This window comes from Barbus barbus, assembly GCF_936440315.1.
Source record: "Barbus barbus genome assembly, chromosome: 8".
NCBI classification, from domain to species: Eukaryota; Metazoa; Chordata; class Actinopteri; order Cypriniformes; family Cyprinidae; genus Barbus; species Barbus barbus.
Genome location: NC_136736.1, coordinates 15671318 through 15690900, shown reverse-complemented (window position 1 = coordinate 15690900; position 19583 = coordinate 15671318). Strand labels below are relative to the sequence as shown.

The 19583-nt window shown below is 37.9% G+C and overlaps 1 protein-coding gene across 1 annotated transcript in view; it reads right to left on the bottom strand.

Annotated features, from left to right (window-relative positions):
* Positions 1-19055, bottom strand: part of LOC306873916 (dachshund homolog 1-like) — a 63122-nt gene extending 44067 nt beyond the window's left edge. Inside the window, exon 1 of the mRNA XM_079423475.1 lies at positions 18300-19055. Within this exon, the coding sequence (XP_079279601.1) occupies positions 18300-18838 (539 nt within the window). The 5' untranslated portion in view covers positions 18839-19055. The remainder of the gene's footprint in view (positions 1-18299) is intronic.
* Positions 19056-19583: the final 528 nt, after the last annotated feature.

Here is a 19583-nt window from a genome sequence, read left to right as displayed (position 1 = left end):
CCTAATTCTCCTGTATTCCACTGACAAACATTCAGATGTACTTTTCAATTATTATGTCCAATGGAAGCAGTAAATAGGGACTCGTCTAAACGGTGATGATCTGCGTCCACAGCACAAAAAGATAAGAGAGGGCGGTCAGAGCAGGACGTACTGTATTTCACAGAGGAAACTGATAACTTTAGATTACAGAAACAGAAAAAAGGAACTTAGAGAGATAGGTACCTCAATCCCTTATCTTTATAATAACTACCTGTTTCACTGTAAAGCTGTCGTTCTGGATAAGCTGGAGAAAACAAACAAATCAAAAAAGAACGAGAAGCCGGGATGACCATATTAATATTCAGGGTTAATGAAGCGAAGAAAAAGAGAGTGTAGTGTGTGTTTTTGTGTGTGTGTGTGTGTGTATGTGTGTGTGTGTGTGTGTATTTGTGTGTATGTGTGTGTTTGTCTAACCATTAGCAGAGATGGACTCTTTCTGACAGGTGAATTTCATCAAGCAGAGAGTTATAAATAGTGGATTTGTCAAATGAGTTCACATAAATTTATACACTCCTTTTGCAGTATGGAAGGTGTTTTGCTAGACTTGCTCAGTAAGGGTTTAAAATACAATAATAACTGAATAATCACACTACTGTATTTTGACTTTGAAGTCGTCTCATATCTGACGACCTTTGCAGTGTTGACACTATTATTGAACTGAATTATAACTGAATTGAGCTGAATAATAATACTATTGTCTTCTAGAGCTGTTTTGTACACTGAAAATAAATTTCACAAAAAATTACAAAGAAACTGCAAGCAACACATTTGAACATGAAATTATGAAAAACATGAAATTATGAAATAATATTTTCTTGTAAAATTACTGCAGTCGTCTTTGCTTTATTTACAGCTTCAAAAAATAATGTTTTACAATGGACTGAATTGAATTTGCTTCATAATTGATGAACTTTGCAACATTGACACATCTACTGAACTGAATCAACACTGAACTAAATTGAGCTGAATAATGATACTACTGCATTGTAAAAAGTACTAAACTGCATACTTAAAACCCAATTTTATTCTGTTAGTGTAAATTAATGTATTTAGGTTTATCCAACAATATTAAATTGTATTTTTGGCTTAAAACTAGTTAAGTTAGATGTTACCATTTTTATTATGTCTTCTGTAAAGCTGCTTTACAGTTGAGATTGAATTAGTTTCATAATTAATCAATTTTGCTACACAAACACTGTTATTGTCCTGTTTATTACTGTAATCTGTATTTTATAAAGTGCTATAGAAATAAATGTAACTTGACTTTTTGCATTACCTTACATCTAATATGAATTGAAGACAGCTTGAAACAAATAGAAAAACATTTAGACGGAACTGCTCTTTGATGAAAAAAGCCCAGCTGAAAGGATAAGAGCAAACATCCTTTATTCTGGGCTCAAACAGGAAGTTCCTTCATGATGGGGCGTAATCGGAGCTCTTATCGCAGTGAAACACTGAACCCAAATAGTCCACTGTTTGTGTTTCAATCTGCAGCTTTCAGTGATTAATGAAATGTAAATAAGTGTTGTGGCCCCCGCAGGGGAACGAAGAAAGAAGGGGAGAGAAAGAGACAGACAGAGACTTAACATCTGTCCCAAACACACACACACACAGACACTTTAACATGCTTGTTCCCAAAGCATACGTGCGCACACAAATATTCACATGCACAGGAAATAACAGCAATGTACTGTAAACATTTTACAAACAGACTGCTTCCTCAAACAGACATACATTCACACACAAACAGCCACACCAACAAACTTCAACAAGATCAGTCAGTGAGTCAGTTAGGATTGTGTGTGTTACTGTAATATTCTCTTTGACGTACTTCAGCCAGCCAGCTGGCCTTTACAAGCCTGTTGACATTATAAACAAAAACTCATATTATACTAATAACAGATTATACACAATTACAACAAAAAATGACTGACGAAATTACATTTAATTTACAAAGCTCCAGATCTTCAGGAACTATGAGAGTCCATTATTTTATATCAAATATCAATCAGAGAATCATGTAAATACTCTCAAATGTGTTGATGAGAAAGAAAAAAGATAATAAATGTTTTAAACTGAACTTAATGAAAACATATTTTCAGTGGGATTGTGTAGCATGTAAACAGACACACATGGGGAGGAAATGAACGATGAGCAAAGGATGAGTGCAACAGAGTCATTTAGCAGTTGTTGACTTGTCTTGTATGTTAGTAAATATGTACCATATGAAGTGAACCATTACACCACCTTGTCTTGCTTTCGTTTAAGACATTATACGGTCGTTTAAAAACATGTCAGGGTAAGCTGAAGTTCAACTAGTTTTGAGAGCCTTCCAAAGGATTGCAATCTTTTGGCTGGATAAGGTCTGAAACCATAAAAAAACACCTCAGGAGTTCAGACTAAATATTGAGCTTTATTTTCACTACTTTAGCCTATATCAAGTTTTATTTTTATGCATTTTGCCACCGTGTTACCCAAATTTGGATTACTTGTGTGATGTAATATATCAAAGAAGAAGAAGAACACATGAAAATGAAACAAAAACGCCAGAATCAGCAACAGGGTTCCACATTTAGCTCAAATTTATCTGTCAGTCAGTATAATTTGGCACCAAATTTTGATTTGTATTTACTGATAAACTTAAAAGAATTCCCATTAAGGATAAAAAATGAAACACATTTAGATCATTTTTGTCCAATAACAGGGAAAATGGAAACAGATTGTTTACTTGATGTAGAAAGAATCCAAATGAAAATACTATGTGGGTGTCACAAGTTTAGGAAACACTAAATTGGTTTAGAAAACAGGGAAAATCTAAATATTATGCTTTTGGTAGTTACAATTGAATATCAGTTAAACGCTATATATAGTGGTCTTATTTTAATTGTTGGATACAGCCGAGAAGATCAAGAGCTTGAAGGATGGGTTACATTTCATACAAGGTTAATTTGATCTTAGATACATAGTTCTTACAAACAGAAACATATGACTTGTGACCCTAATGCTATAAAAGTACACCATATTTGTGGAAAGAGGCAAGTAACAAAACCGAGCTTGCATGGGAAAAGAGAGAAGGTAAATATTTTATTAACCAACTGAAAAAATGAAACTACTTTTTCTCTATTTGACAAACTGCTATGAATTGTATCAGTTCAGTTCTGTAGGTCCACAGGTCGATTTGATCATATTGTAACCAGGGAACAGTTCAATCTCATCTCTGGCAGATGTTAAAAGGTTAATTGTAAAAGTCTATTTCTCCTGTTCAGGTTCTTGCACCTCTTTAATTTGCTGTTATTATTGTCTCTCATTACAGAAGAAGCCAACAGGGACCTGACAGGTGACATCCTATCATCAGAGGGAGGGTTATAAAGCTGCTACTAGGGATTACTAGAGGAATTTTAAGACCTATATAAGCCAGTATTTCCTTCATGTTAATGCTTTAAGAACTTTAGGATTTACCAAGCAGAGATAAAAGAACATATTTCCAAAAAAAAAAAAAGAAAAAGAAAAGAAAGGCTGGTAAATTCATTTGAATCTCAGTGAAGTGAGAATTACACCAAACAGTTGTAAAAAGCTAAATTTTAAGAAATTGTCATTTCAGTCATGTATAACAATGTATTTTATTATTTGTTCAGGTCAAACTTGCATATCAAGAACCATTGCACTAGATTAGCATAAGAAGTTTATTGGAGTTCTGAATGAGTGTGTTTCCATCACAGAACAACATTGTGGTCTGGAATAAGAGTGATAAAAGCCAGTAACACCTGCCATTTATAGGGACAATACCTCAGCTGTGTACTCACCTCTATATAGGACATAATCTAAGCTGTGCCTTGTGCATATGTAGGTCATTTAACATCCCACTGCCTCTCCTCTCATCCTTTTGTCCTTCATACAATAAAAGTCCACAACAAAAATAGTAATTTTCACATGCTGGCATATAAATCACTCGCTTTTCTCTCTCTCAGTAGCTTTTGGCAGATATGGGCCGCGCATATGTGTGTGTGTTAACTTTACCTTCTCACAGGGCCTGTTTGAAAGCACTGCCACTTTCTTTTGACCCTCAGTAAGAAGAGTTGTGTAAAACATGAGGTGAAATCGACACAACCAATACACAGGTTAATCTTTTCCTCGTTCTATAGTATCCATTCTGTCTCCTTTTTTGTGTTGCACTGTGATCTCTCTATCTCTATTTTCGTCTGTTCTCCACATTTTCGGGAGATGCAAAATTTCCTCCTCCGTCCTCTCTGCACTAATCAGGTCACAGACGTTAAGGAAGCTTTAGGCAAAACCTTTATGTGTAACTGCTGCATTATCCTGTTCTACTTAAAGAAGCGTTACCTCTAAGAAGACAGAAAAAGAGAGCGAGAAGAGAGAGAAAAAAGTTTACAGCATCATAGTGGTGTTCACTTTCTTTTTGCATTCCCATGCAATTTGTTTACAGATGGCTTGCTAAACTAAGTTTTCCCACAAATAGACACTTCCCTTTTGCCAGCACAGAATATTCTGTGTTCAATAAAAGTTAAGCTCATTCATAATGCTGATTACCACAAAAAATAGACTTTTCTTTAAAAAAGCAAACATTTAGGTTACAAATAAGTAAACAGAGCAAATCATAAGAAAAGAAATTACAAGAAATGTGAAGCGTTTTTTTTTAGATGTAAAACTGATATTATTATTTTATTATTTTACATTGTCATCCCAAAGAAGTTGCAGTGTTATTTTAGTATCACTGAGATATTAATATCTTAAATTATTTTTATTTTTATATTTTTGAATTTTAGTTAAATTTTAGTTAGTTTAGGTTTTTAGTAATTTAGAATTTTTATTATTTTAATTTATACAATATTTGTCTATATTGTTTTTATTCATTTTATTTCAGTTTCAGTCCATGTATTTTCCATCTTTTTTCCCTCTCGCTGACTTTCTGGTTGTCCCCGGTCTCTCCTGGCAACCTAACCCACTGTAGTTTAATACAACGATTTAGTCTACTTCCCAAACAGCTGCATTCTACATGCCACGTTTCCTAGATACATCACAAACAAACAGCAGCACAGACTAAGAATGCGTTGCATTTGATTTTTGGTTCTAAACATAGCAGTGATTGACAAACCTAGATACTGCCATAGCCGTGCCACGTTCTCCCCATGGTCTGGACATCTCAATTAGTTTTTGACATTTTTGACTGAAGAATCTCATTAGTTTCAAAGCCAGAGGGGTGAAACTGCTTAATCGTGAAGCTTTGTAACACTTTTCAGACTCTAACTTCCTATAGTAGATCTATGGCTAAAATTTAAATTTCTCTGATGCCATTGAGATTAACCATGGAAATGTCATCTAATAAAAATCCACTAAACCAAACACATCAAAAAGCACAAGCAAACTGAATCATTTATAATCAGTATAATACAATAATCATATATAATAATATAATCCAGTTGGTGTTCTAATGCTTCAAACACTGTGTATACCATATTTCATTTGATGAATGCTTTTGAATTACAGCTTAAATTAAATCTCTTCATCATATAAACCAATTGTGTATCTTTGAAGACTTGGGAAAAAAAACACTTGATTCATATAGATTACTTTCATAAAGTGTTTTTGTCATTTTAAATGCATGGGTTTTTAATTGATAGACAAAAATAACAAGAACATGAAAATATATTAATGTGTGTTCCCGAAGATAAATATAAGTCTTGTGGGTTTAAGTTATGGCATATTTCATGTCATGTTGTATTTATAAACAGCACACAAAGATGACTAAGTCTTCTGACTGACTCTAAAATCATGATTATCGCTTTAATGTCACTTTAAAATCAACATGAGAATCTCATGTGGAGAATGAAAGTTTTGCAACTGTTTCCAGAGGCCGAACTAATACAACATATTTTTATACTAATTGTTAACACACTGTTAATACTTTAACCTGGGTTAGTAATTAATCCTTGGGGTAACCATGAGATTTCACACTGTAGATCTGAAATCCCATGTTCTCATTTGCATATATATGACTTTTACAACATCAGTGGAGAAATACAGCATGCAACTTCTTTCAATACTTGCTTGTCCAGCCGTGGAAAGATCACTGCATGAATCTGCTCGAATTATATCTTTTTCTGAAATATGCTATAATAATAATAATGTTTCTTCATTATTAAAGAACCCAAAAATGCTAATTCTATAACCATTTACTCACCCTCATGTCATTTCAAACCCGTAGGACTTTGGTTAATCTTCAAAACACAAACTAAGGTATTCTTTATTAAAACCTGAAAGGTATCTCTCCCTGTCCCTTCTGTTTCTGTCACATGTGCGTCACATGCTAGGCTAAACCTTGGTGGTTCTTGTGCCTTTTCTTATATCTTCACAACACTTAACCACTCAAATCATTTTTTTAGTTACCTGGACTTGGAGTGACAGAAACCTGTTGAGTTTCCATGAAACTCATGTCACATGTTGACTATTGAACCACTGAATATCAGAGGTTACCTCATTAAAATGTATGCATATTTAATGAGCTAAATACCAAGACAGTTTATAGTTGGCTGTCTATTGTGGAAGAACTTCCAGTAACATTCTAGCAACATAAGTAACCTTTTGGCTTTTCCTTTTTCCTACTCATTGTCATGAGACTGTGTTGTTTGGACCATGTCATCACTTCACTTAATATGTCTGTTTTTTGACACTAAACCCTACCCTAAATCCAACCGATAGTGTGACCAAAAGCAAACATTAGATGAAAAAACATTTGTCGAATCAACTATGCCATTTTAGTATGCTTCTACTAGTCTGAGCTCTTTTATTGTGACTCGTGTTACACGGGACTTGTGTTAGACATCACTATTGCTATACTGTACCAGGTGAGCTACCGAGCAAGTTTACTACATCAGAAAAGCCAAACATATGGAGATGTAAACGTCAAATCAAACACTATGGTAAAAGTGTTTTAGATCATAACATAGTGTTGTGCAAGAAAATAAATCTTAATTACCTGATAATCTGCCCCTGTAATATTAAATTGTGTGAAAAGGGAAAAAAAATGTTGTTTTACCGCCACTAGTGTTTATTTCAGCAGGAAACTGAAATGAATTGCATGTACACATGTAGGTATGTTTTTGTAATTGTGCAAAAATGCAGGCAAAGGCACATTATTACCAATGAGCCTATGCTGGTTAAATATAAAGAAAAAGAACAGCAGTATTCTAAAGATTACACTGAAGCTCACGGTGTTTCTATCACTTCCTGTTATACCGTATCCAGGTGTTTTCAGCATTAAATTATCCTAAATCTCCTGTAATTCAATGTTTAAAATGCCCCATTATGAAGCAATCACAGGAAACTAACGAACCATTTCTGTCCTGTCCATCCTCCTCTCTCATCAACAAGATCATCGACCATGTGTGTCTGTGTGTGAGACTTCATGATCAAACAGCCAGAACAGTGTGTTAATAATCAGACCGAGTCAAAACATCATGGTGGCCACGTACAAATAGAAACACACACACACACACATTTTAGATTTCCATGTGCTTCAGAGGGAGCCGGAACAGAGAGACTTGCTGAGGTGGAATTAATGAAAAACCCTTTCATGGAAAACTCATCAAGCTGAGAGAGAGAGGAGGAGACTGCTAGCGTGTGTATGAGAGAGAGAGGAACGGAGAAAGTAAGAAAGAGATAGCATGTCCTTGTGTGCAGTGAGTGGAGGGGGGGTCAGAGCGCGTGACCTCTCATTTCATACTTTAATTAAAATCTCCCCCTGACGTCCTCCTCTCTTCCATGCTGGCTCGCCTTCCCACAGAGGCCATCAATGCCAGCGCACACACACACACACACTCACACACAAATTCTTTCCTCGGCCCTCCACACCCGTACACAAACACACACTCCATTTGAAAAGACATGTTTACTCTATCTTTAATGTCCTCCTGTGTTTCATTAGCTCTGTAACATTCTGTAAACACCAGGGGAACTTTCAGAGCATTGCTTACACCACCATTACACTGAATACACAAGAGAACTATCAGATGCTAAAACACATCATATGCAAACAGCTAATGGATCCAAAAAAATGATTTTTGAGCACCCGATTGAGAATTTTGTCAATTAAGGATAAACCCCTTGGTACAATTTGTGTGCAAACGGCTTTACTTACGATTTACACAGAGATCTGTTCTGTTAGTGTTTTATGATCAAGGCCCCTTGAGTCCACAAACATCATATTTAACTTGTATGCAACATTGCGAGAACAGCTGTTATCAGAGTAATCCATCATTTGTTTTACAGTGTGTTTCACCTGCTCAGCAAAAAGAGAAAAAAAACAAGAACTAAGCACCGTTATGTCCTAAAGACCAACATGAGTGGGTGCGCACTTATGAAGATGTGTGTGTGTGTGTGTGTGTGTGTGTGTGTGTGTGTGTGTGTGTGTGTGTGCACATAACGCTGAGAGCAAGTGTCAACACTATACATTTCTCTCTCTCTCTCTGTATGTGTGTGTGTGTGATAAACAGCAGCTGGAGTTTCCCACAGATCAAACAGAGCAAGAACAATAATGAACAAAGTGCTAAAACCCCATGATGAACTTTATGCCCAATAAAGAGGTGCTTTATGCTGATATGAATGTTATTCATCCATTCAATACCAGACCACAACCACTTCAAGATAAACTCTAAACCTCAGTTCAACATAAAAGAGATACCCAGATATCCAGACTGTTAGATTTAATCATCTCCTCTTTAGATCTCAAATATGTATAGCGTATGTCTGTGGATGAAATAGTTATTTTTCTAAAATTCAAAAGTACTTATAAATTAAATGTATATATATATACGGTGACTTACACCTCTTCACACTTTACAAATCTTCTGTGATGAACATATTTTTTATTTAAAATTATTTTTAAATTAATATTGAATTCTTGAAAAGAAAACCTTATGTTTAATTATTCTGGCATGTTATTATAATTAATAATAATTCTATTATTATTTGTTAATTAATAGATATAAGTAAATGTTTGAATATAAATATATTTAATTAATATGTTTATAAATAATAAAAAATTATATATAGAGGGAGATAATTTTTTCCTTTTCTTTTTCTCCTTTTCTTTTTTGTATCTGCTTCACTGCTTGTTTATATCTGAAAAAAATTATCTGTCAAATCAAAGTCAGGTGAAATGACCAACAAAAGTCATGTAAAAAAACATAAAATATGAAATGATATCACTCAGAGCACTCTTGCAGAACCTCATAACTATATGACAAGGTCAAAAAGTGCATTAAAATATAAGATAATTTTACCCTTTTGTGTTTAATACAGGTTATGTGCTGCATCCCCCAAACACATAATAATATTTCTGAATTAATAATGCATACTAATTTAAGTATAGCCTAATTTAATTAATTAATAATAAAATAGGAATTTATAATTCATTATATTGTTCAATTTATAATTTTGTTTATTACGATGGGTGTACACATATATATTTAAGGTGCATGGAAAACATGTTAATATATTTCTATTAACTTTAATTTTTAAATTTAATATATATAGGTTTTTTCTTTTTTCATTAAGATTTTTGTGCTTGGCAAATGTGATTTATTTTGTGACCAATTCTTAGAAATAAACAATGTGCATCTCAATAAATATTTAATTAGCCATATTCTGTTTGACTGCATCTAAACAAACACAACACACACACTGCATGTAAGGTGATATTTTATCACCTCATCTCTGAGAACACACAGTCTTACACTTGCACATACAACAGCAGACGGACACACTCAAACACAATAGCACCATAAAGACATCAACAATATTTTAAGCCCTAGTTCGCTAACACATTTCTTTTATGATACGCAGCATGCCACTACAAAGCTATCAGCTGTCTGAGCAGCTGCATCGGCGGTTTCCAATAGAGTCACTAAAGCTTTGAGAGATCTGAACACACACACACAAAGGATATCTATTTCAACCACACATGTACAACAGCCGACCATAAACTCCACAGCCGTATGTAATGATTGATATTAGAGGATTAAAAATATACTGCAGCCTTGAAAGCGTGGCAATCGAAACCTTTCGTGATAATACAAGTGCAGAAAAACCGTGTGGATGGATTACAGATCTGGTTCTGTGTCACACATTCACACACTCTTCTATTTTCCTTCCACTAATCCCTCACTCTTCACTAACACACTGTGGAAGGGCCAAATCAAACCTTGCTGACTGATAGAGGCTTGTGTTACTGCTGGAAAGGACCTGAAGGTCAAGGGAAGACAGAGACGTGCAGAGACGTCTGTTTGAGGTTAGTGCGTTTGTGTGCGTGTGCAGGAGAAAGAGGGAAAAACAGTGGGTGAGTTCAAGATAACGGGAATTTTTAAATGGAAGCAAACACACTGACATCAATTAATTGTCTGCGGATAATTTGCTGTCTGGGGTGGCAGTGCCGCTGCTACGGGTATTTGTTTTGACTGTAATCCATGGCCTTTAAAATGTTCTCCCATTTGAAGATCAGGGAAAGAGAACACACATTGACACACTCCTCTCACACCGAGCATTCACACAACTTGAACTCTGTGACAGGAAAATCTTCAAGACACAAATACCCATTTTTGCAGAGTAGTCGCAAAAGGTTTGCATTAAGCTCCGTCTGTCATCTCACTTTCTCACAAACGCACACACTAATGAACACACAGGCCAGCATAAGCTCCACTTCACAGATGGAGAGTTTCTGAGAGAAAGGTCACAACACAAAGCCAATGAGTCGTGATATATCACGTCCATTTAAGACTTTCTGGAAGTGAATGTGATTCTACGAAAATAAATAATTCAGTAAATAAAGGCTGACTAAGTGCAGGCTAACTGTAAGAGAAGACATACGCATTTTATTTTTACTATTACGAGCAAAAACAAAAACACAGGAAGCCAAACACCTTTTATGGACATTTAAAGCTTCCATGTTAGTGAATCAGCCTTTAAATAATGGAAAACATTATGTGCAACAGAAACCGATTGTGAAGTCTGTAGAGCATTGTGAAGTGCTGCAGTAAATCAAGTATTAGTTTTTATGCTGATCCAAGATGCGTTTTGTTGCTTCAAGATATTTACCGCTAGAATTTTGTCATAAAAGGAAATGCTTGGAGTGATGAATAACTCTGTAAAGGAGACAGACCAAGTCAGCACCTATAGGGCATTTTTTTCTGTCTGCCAGAAAAAACTCATGGATTAAATGACGGTCAGAAAAGACATATCTTTTCAACAAAGACGAGCACTGAGGAAGTAGTCAGATTTGATGAATAACAACAGCGTAGCTCAAGAAAGGACATAGAAAGTTATTTGAGTCTGACAACGTGGGGTGGATAGGTGGTTTTGCTGTTTAGTTTCTTCTCCTGTTAACTTATGTTGTTTTATAAAACCTATTTAAAGAAACAATAATGTGCCAGTTGGGCAGAATCTCTTTATTTGGTCATGATGAGTCAACGTGCCAAACTTGACTCAGTATGAGTCATTTTTTAATCAAAGAGCCACCCTTTGCACCCTAACCAAGAAAATCTATGAGAAAAGAATTTCACAAGGTGGAAAATTCATATGAATTTGTACGATTTTTAGAAAATAAAATTATGAAGTAAACAGTACAAAAACATATGAATGAAATTAACCACCAATTCGGCAAAAGTAAAGATTGTGTTGGCCTCAATATCTTTACACTTCTCAGTTAGGTCTTTAGAGAAATCAAGGAAAAGAGGTCCAAGCGTTTAGCCCACGCTGTCTGCCCTTGCTATCTGATCTCCATTCAGCTCTGCCAAATTTAAAACATTAGGAGGCCAGACAGCGATTAAATAGTCATTATACAGAGATAGAAACATTTCAATTTGGCAGTTTTGAGCTTTCTGGCTAGAGTTGGTCAGAGTTTGGATTCTCAGATGCATTTTCATGACAAACGAGAACAAATGAGCAAATTGGAGGTCAGAAGAATGGTCTACTTCCTCGCATAAATATGTTGTGATTCAAATTTCAAAACACATTTGTAAATTTGCCGATTAATCCTGATGCAAAAAGTATTAATACAATTAGGATATAATTCAAAGTGGAGACAAAAAGGGCGGCGGGACTGTTAGAGAGCACCCTTTTAAAACTGCCGCTCTAGGCAATATGAAAAATTAATTAATTTCTGCAGAGAATCAATTTCTATATTAGACACCGCCGGGGAGCGAGCGCTCAGGCAGGAATCAGAGATTCTAATCTCGTTCCAGTAACTTGTGTCACAAGCGCTTAACATCTCCTCTGCAGTGCCAATGGCTGCCTAAATGCGCTCTTTAATAAGCAAGCAGCTATGAGCTGGTGTCATAAATTTGCAAACAGATACCAAGGTTTAGATAAGCAAACCTGTACTGTTCTTTCAAACAAGGCTCCCTTAGATATCTTTAATTGCTAAACAAGTGTACAACTAGTTTTGTTGTGAAATAACTCACAGTCCTGGAGTGCCACTGTCCTGTAGAGTTTAGCTCCAACCCTAATCAAACTCACTTGAACAAGCTAATCAAGGTCTTCAGTATAGGGCTACAGGCAGGTGAGGTTTTTTTTCAGAGTTGGAGCTAAACTCTGCAGGACATCAGCACTCCAGGACCGACGTTGCCTACCCCTGCATTAGATTGAGTTATTTCACGATCCATATTGTTGTTGTTTTTTTGTCCTCTGATAAACATTGCTCTAGACTGCCTTTCCAAAAGCGTCATAAACTTAAGCTGATTGCAAAAATGGCAATTATGATACTTTTAGGAAATGCAGTCCTGTTTGAATGCAGCGTCAGCAGTGAGCGAACGGTCTCTGTCATTGATTGGTTCTGTCTTGCAGCATTTGCTTGTATTCGGATGAGCAGGAAAATAGTTCTATTCCAATAATTCCTTAATAGGCTATAGTTTATTTGTCCAATTCAATAGGCTACATAAACATGCATTAAATTTCTAGCTAAACAAAATCACTGCAAAAAAGCTGAGTAACGGTATTTTTTATTTTATTTTTTTTGTATTTGAGTATCGATACTTTCGATACCACGATAGGCTATCGATAGTATTAGGTCCGTCTATCCCTACTCTCGAGCGCACTCGCTCGCAAAACTGCATCAGTACAGGTGCATCTGAGAAAATTTGAATGTGAAAAAAAGAAAAAGTTAATTTTTTCTTTTAACTTATTTCAAAAAGTTAAACTTTGATATATTTTAGATTCATTATATGTAAAGTAAAACACTTCAAAAGTTTTTTGTTTTCATTTTGATGATTAGAGCTTACACCTCGTGAAAGTCAAAAATCAGTATCTCAAAATATTAGAATATTTCCTAAGATCAATCAAAAAAAGGATTTGCAAAACAGAAAAGTTCAAGTTCTTTAAACTATGTTCATTTATGCACTCAATACTTGGTCCTTTAGCACAAACTCCAGCATCAGTGAGGAATGGCATGGAAGCGATCAGCCTGTGGCTCTGCTGAGGCACTATTGAGCCTTCAGGCTCTTCTGGATTGACTGTCTCTCATCTTTCTCTTGAAAATATCCCATATGGGGTTCAGGTCAGGCATGGTGGCTGGCCAATCAATCACAGTAATATCATGGTCAACAAACCACTTGGAAGTGGTTTTGGCACTGTGGGCAGGTGCTAAAGTCCTGCTGGAAAAGGAAATCAGCATCTCCATAAAGCTTGTCAGCAGATGGAAGCATAAACTGCTCTAAAATCTCCTTGTAGACGGCTGCATTGACTTTGGACTTGATAAAACACAATGGACCAACACCAGCAGACGTCACGGCACCCCAAGTCATCACTGACTTCGGAAACTTCACACTGGGCTTCAAGCAGCTTGGATTCTGTGCCTCTCCAGTCTTCCTCCAGACTCCAGACCTTGATTTCCAAATGAAATGCAAAATTTACTTTTATCTGAAAAGAGGACTTTGGACCACTGAGCAACAGTCCAGTTCTTTTTCTTCACAGCCCAGGTAAGATGCTTCTGACAATATTTCTGTTTCGGAAGAGGCTTGGTAGCCCTTTTCCTGAAGACATCTGAGCATGGTGACTCTTGATGCACTGACTCCAGCTTCAGTCCACTCCTTGTGAAGATCTTCCAAGGGTTTGAACCGGCTTTGCTTGACAATATTCTCAAGCTTGCGGTCATCCTTGTTGCTTGTGCACATTTTCCTGCCCAATTTCTTCCTTACAGTCAACTTTTCATTTAATATGCTTTGATACAGCACTCCTGTTTCTCAAGATGGCGCCGCGCATGGCAGCCATTGTGCTTGGCTCTGCAGTTATTTTAGTGTTTTTCTTAGTTTTTCATGTTTTCTGTTTGTCCAACACGATCAGTTTCACCAGGGAAGAACTGCTGAACATTCGGCAGAACACACCACAAAATCTCCAAACGTTTTTTGATTATTCGGATGTTTTGCTGAACATAGTAGTCGGCAGAGCTGCAGCGCTATTTAGATGCTTCAGGACGCGCATACGGGGGAAGTGAGCCGGCGCGCTTGTGAAGCTCAGACAGCGTGGATTTCGAATGCCGTTGCCTAGCATCCATCTGGCCAATCTCCGCTCTCTACCCAACAAAACGGACAAACGCCTTCTGCTTTCACGGTTAAACAAGGACTTTTCAAACTCTCGTTCATTCTCGTGAGTGTCTATATTCCTCTGCAAGCGCACATGAGCTCAGCTTTACAGAAACTCGCTGATCAGATCACAGACACAGAACAACAACAACTGTTTTAATCATTCTAGGGGACTTTAATAAAGCAAATCTCTCCCGTGAACTGCCAAAATACAGACAGCATGTTACATTAGAGACAGTAATATATTGGATCACTGTTACACAACAATAAATATCACTCTGTCCAACGGGCAGCTTTAGGACTCTCTGATCACTGTTTGGTTAATCTTATTCCGACCTACAGGCAGAAACGGAAGTCAGCTAAACCTGTATTAAGGACTGTACAGAGATGGACTAATGAGACAGAGCGGGTTTTACAAGCCTGTCTCGACCTGACTGTTTGGAGTGTTTTTGAAGCTTTTTTTGAACAGGAATGGGGACACAGTCTTGTATAAACAGGCCAAATACACACTGGAAAATGAGATCAGAGTGGCAAAGAGGAATTATTCCGATAAGCTAAGGATCCAATTCTCTTCCAGTGACACGGCTTCAGTGTGGAAAGGTCTGAAAGACACCATCCCCCAGCACTGTGGAGAATCGACAACTGGCAGACGATCTGAATGAGTTCTACTGCAGGTTTGAAAAAACACCATTCACACCTCCTGCAACCCCCCTCTCCCCCACACCTGACCTGCAGATAAGAGAAGATGACATGTGCCAGGTCTTCAAAAAGAACAAGAGAAGGAAGGCACCAGGCCCAGACGGTGTGTCACCAGCCTGTCTGAAATCCTGTGCTGACCAGCTGTCCCCCATCTTCACACAGATCACTGGAGGTGTGTGAAGTCCCTTCATGCTTCAAACTCTCCACCTTCATCCCCGTCCCAAAGAAACCCAAGATAACAGGACTTAACGACTACAGACCTGTGGCTCTAACATCTGTGGTCATGAAGTCATTTGAAAAACTGGTTTTGGCTTATCTGAAGGACATCACTGGACCCCCTGCAGTTTGCCTACAGAGCAAACAGGTCTGTGGATGATGCAGTCAAAATGGGACTGCATTACACACTGCAATACCTGGACAGACCAGGGACTTATGTGAGGATCCTGTTTGTGGACTTCAGCTCGGCCTTTAACACTATCATTACAAACCTCCTCCTGCCCAAACTAACTCAGCTCTCCATCCCCACATCCGTCTGTCAGTGGATCAACAGCTTCCTGACAGACAGGCAGCAGCTAGTGAGGCTGGGAAAATACACATCCATCACCCGTACGATCAGCACTGGAGCTCCTCAGGGCTGTGTTCTTTCCCCACTGCTCTTCTCTCTGTACACCAAGCTCCTGAAGTTTGCAGACGACACCACACTGATCGGCCTCATTCAGGACGGTGACGAGTCTGCTTACAGACAGGAGGTTAAGGAGCTGGCTGTCTGGTGCAGTCTTAACAACCTGGAGCTCAACACGCTCAAAACTGTGGAGATGATCGTGGACTTCAGGAGAAACCCCCCTGCACTCCCCCCACTCACCATCATGAACAGCACTGTAACAACAGTGGAGTCATTCAGATTCCTGGGCAGCACAATTTCTCAGGACCTGAAGTGGGACAATAACATTGACTCTATTGTGAAAAAGGCCCAGCAGAGGTTGTACTTCCTTCGCCAGCTGAGGAAGTTCAATCTGCCACAGGAGCTGCTGAAACAGTTCTACTCCACCATCATTGAATCCATCCTCTGCACTTCATTAACTGTCTGGTTCAGCTCAGCTACCAAATCTGACCTCAGAAGGCTACGGAGGATAGTCCGGACTGCTGAGCGAATCATTGGTACAACCCTCCCCACTCTCCAAGAACTGTACTTATACAGAGTGAGCAAAAGGGCTGGTAAAATCACTCTGGACCCCTCACACCCAGCACACTCCCTCTTTGAACTGTTACCGTCTGGTCAACGCTACAGAGCTCTGAGCACCAGAACGACCAGACACAGAAACAGTTTCTTCCCTCAGGCAATCCCTCTCATGAACATTTGAACTCTTAACAATAAACATGAAACACACAACACTATCATACTTTTTATTTTTTATTTAACACACATACTTATTACATTTCAAATTTGCAGCTAACATACCTGTACATACTGAATGGTCTATTTTGTATATTGTGTTTGTGCTATTTTGCATATTGTCCATTTTGTATATTTATACATTATTATTATTATTATTATTATTTTATTTTTTTAATTATTATTATTATCTGTGTCCTGTCCTGTCGCTGTCATTCTGTCGCACTGTGGAGCTATTGTCACTAAAACAAATTCCTTGTATGTACAAACATACCTGGCAATAAAGCTAATTCTGATTCCGATTCTTGAACAGTAATGACCCTCTGTGACTTACCCTCTTTGTGGAGGGAGTCAATGATCGTCTTCTGGACCATTGCCAAGTCAGCAGTGTTCCTCATTATTGTGGTTTCAAAGAACAAGAGATACCCTGAATTTATACAGTAGAGATGGTCATTTATTGAAACTCAAATGTAAATATTCTAATATTTTGAGATACTGATATTTGACTTTCATTAGCTGTAACCTCTAATCATCAAAATTAAAACAAAAAAACTTTTAAATCTAAAATAAATGAAAGTTTCACTTTTTGAAATAAGTTACAAGAAAAAAAAGAATTTTTTCACCATATTCTAATTTTCTGAGATGCACCTGTATGTGTGCCATCACTCCAAAGGTCAGATAAATTTGCGTTATTAACAAGTTACTAAAGGGTCATTGTTTTCAAAGCACGCAAACTTTGATGGCAACAATGTCAGCAGCAAACTATTGGCTATAATGACAGTTCAACAGAATGTAGAGCTTTTATTACCAGTTGTCTGAACTGATAAGGGCATTCAATAACTACCTGGGCTAATATAATCATGCCACGTTTTGAGTCACTGCAAATTCGTTATAGGTAGCAAAATGGAAACTGCAACTGGAAACTGCATGTGTTGTAAACAACGAAAGACATTATAAGAGTCCTAGAAGTGATACTTGTGGTGCATCTGATAGGCTACCCACGGGACAACTTTCGATTAACCTGTGAGTTGACTTTCAGTTTAACTGGTAACAAAAGCACAGACCGGTCCCATTAAATATTTATATAATAGACTGATACGATCTCTCTCCCTCTCACTTTTACATATCTATCTCCAAAAGTGTTTGTTCACACCTGATACGTTTTAGAAAGAGACAGCTACACTCATAACTATTCTGACTGCCTGATTGATGGTGAAAGACACCTGTCCTGCCCAAAAGGTGAGTATGGTGTACTGTATAGGCTATTCAATGCATTTCAATATAAAAGTAACCTGATATGTGCATAATTATCAATGGCTAAACTGTTCAGATATGTGGACGATTATCAAACGCCAAACTGTTCAAACTGGATCATAAGCAGATAAATGTGCTGCGCTCAGCAAAGACTTTGTCTGCGCAAGATTCAGTACTGATAGGAGCTCAATATAGCCGCATAGTGCAGTGTGCCAAGTACTTTAATTATTTTTACTTTAGTGCAACTTTTTAAAACTTTTCAAAGTATGCTTACAGTATAGAAAAGAAGCCTACTCATCTCGCGTAGCTTTGAGAAGGCTATTTACCTTGCATTGGTGCAGTCGTTATACAGAACCTCAAAGTCTTTTCTCGATATAAGTTTGCAGCGATTGACTCCAGGCTGGATTGCGCCGAGTCCACGGAGGACGCGAACCTGCTCCACGTTGCACACCACTGGCGTTATCTCCAGACGTTTGAGTTTAGTGTACACGGTATGCAGTCCACCGACCAGGTGCTTGAGAAAGAGGTCAAACGCCTGCGGGAGGCAGATGAGCTCGTTACCGTTGACAGTGAACGACGCGAGCTTTGCGCCTCGGACCTCGACCATTTTACACTCGTTGTTCTGAGGGGTGTTTTCCACCGGAGAAGGTGTGGAATACACGGGTTTGTGCGGGAGACTTCCGATGGGGATGCCCGGGCTCGCGGAGGAGAGCAGTTCCGATCTGAAGAGGCTCGGTCCGGATGGGGTGACGGACGGTGAGGGCGAGAGGGTCGCCGGGGTCGAGGAGTTGACCGCCGCGGCGACCGACATCGGAGGCGCGTGGGCCATCGGTGTCGCGGGCAGCAGCGCAGCCGGTGTGGCCATGTTCAATACTAAATAAATGTCTTGAAAGTGTTCGGACAAAAGTAACGTATAACGGGAGAATTACTAAAACAACAGCAAAAACAACTCGAAAAGTAAAATCTGCCAGGCACGGTGGAAAAATCGAGATGTTGTTTGTGCGTCACGACATCGATCAAAGCGTGATACTGACAGTGGGAATAAGTGAAGAGCTGCGCTGGTGCTCATAAAACTTGAATCTGTCACATTGTAGTCCGGAGGAGGAGCCAAGAAACAAAGAGAGTTTGGAAGAGACACAGCGCGCACGTGCGTTCCTTTCTTTCAAAGCAGGTAGATCTGAAACAATGAACTTCACAAGAACTCATGCTATTGCTGGCGTTGAGCAAGGTACCCTTTATAATAGCCTTCTCACAGTAAAGATAAACAAACAGAACAACAGACTACACATTGAGCGTGTTTTTTTAAGCCATTGACTGTTAAGTTGGTTATGTTATGTAACCTGGAAAGGTTACAAAGTTTATGGAAGGACAGCCGTATATTGTCTGAATTCATGCTTGAAATTAAATGAATAATAACAGCACTTCAATAGTTAATGGCGCTTTGTACATGCACATGGGCAAGTGATTAATTCGCCGCGTGAGAAATTCTGATGAAACAATATTGAAAGCAATTTAAATAAAGCTCATTTAAATGTCAATTCTCATGGTTGGGGCTTTACTATAATTGGCTATTTAATTAAAACAATTTTCACGGTCATTAATACAGCCCG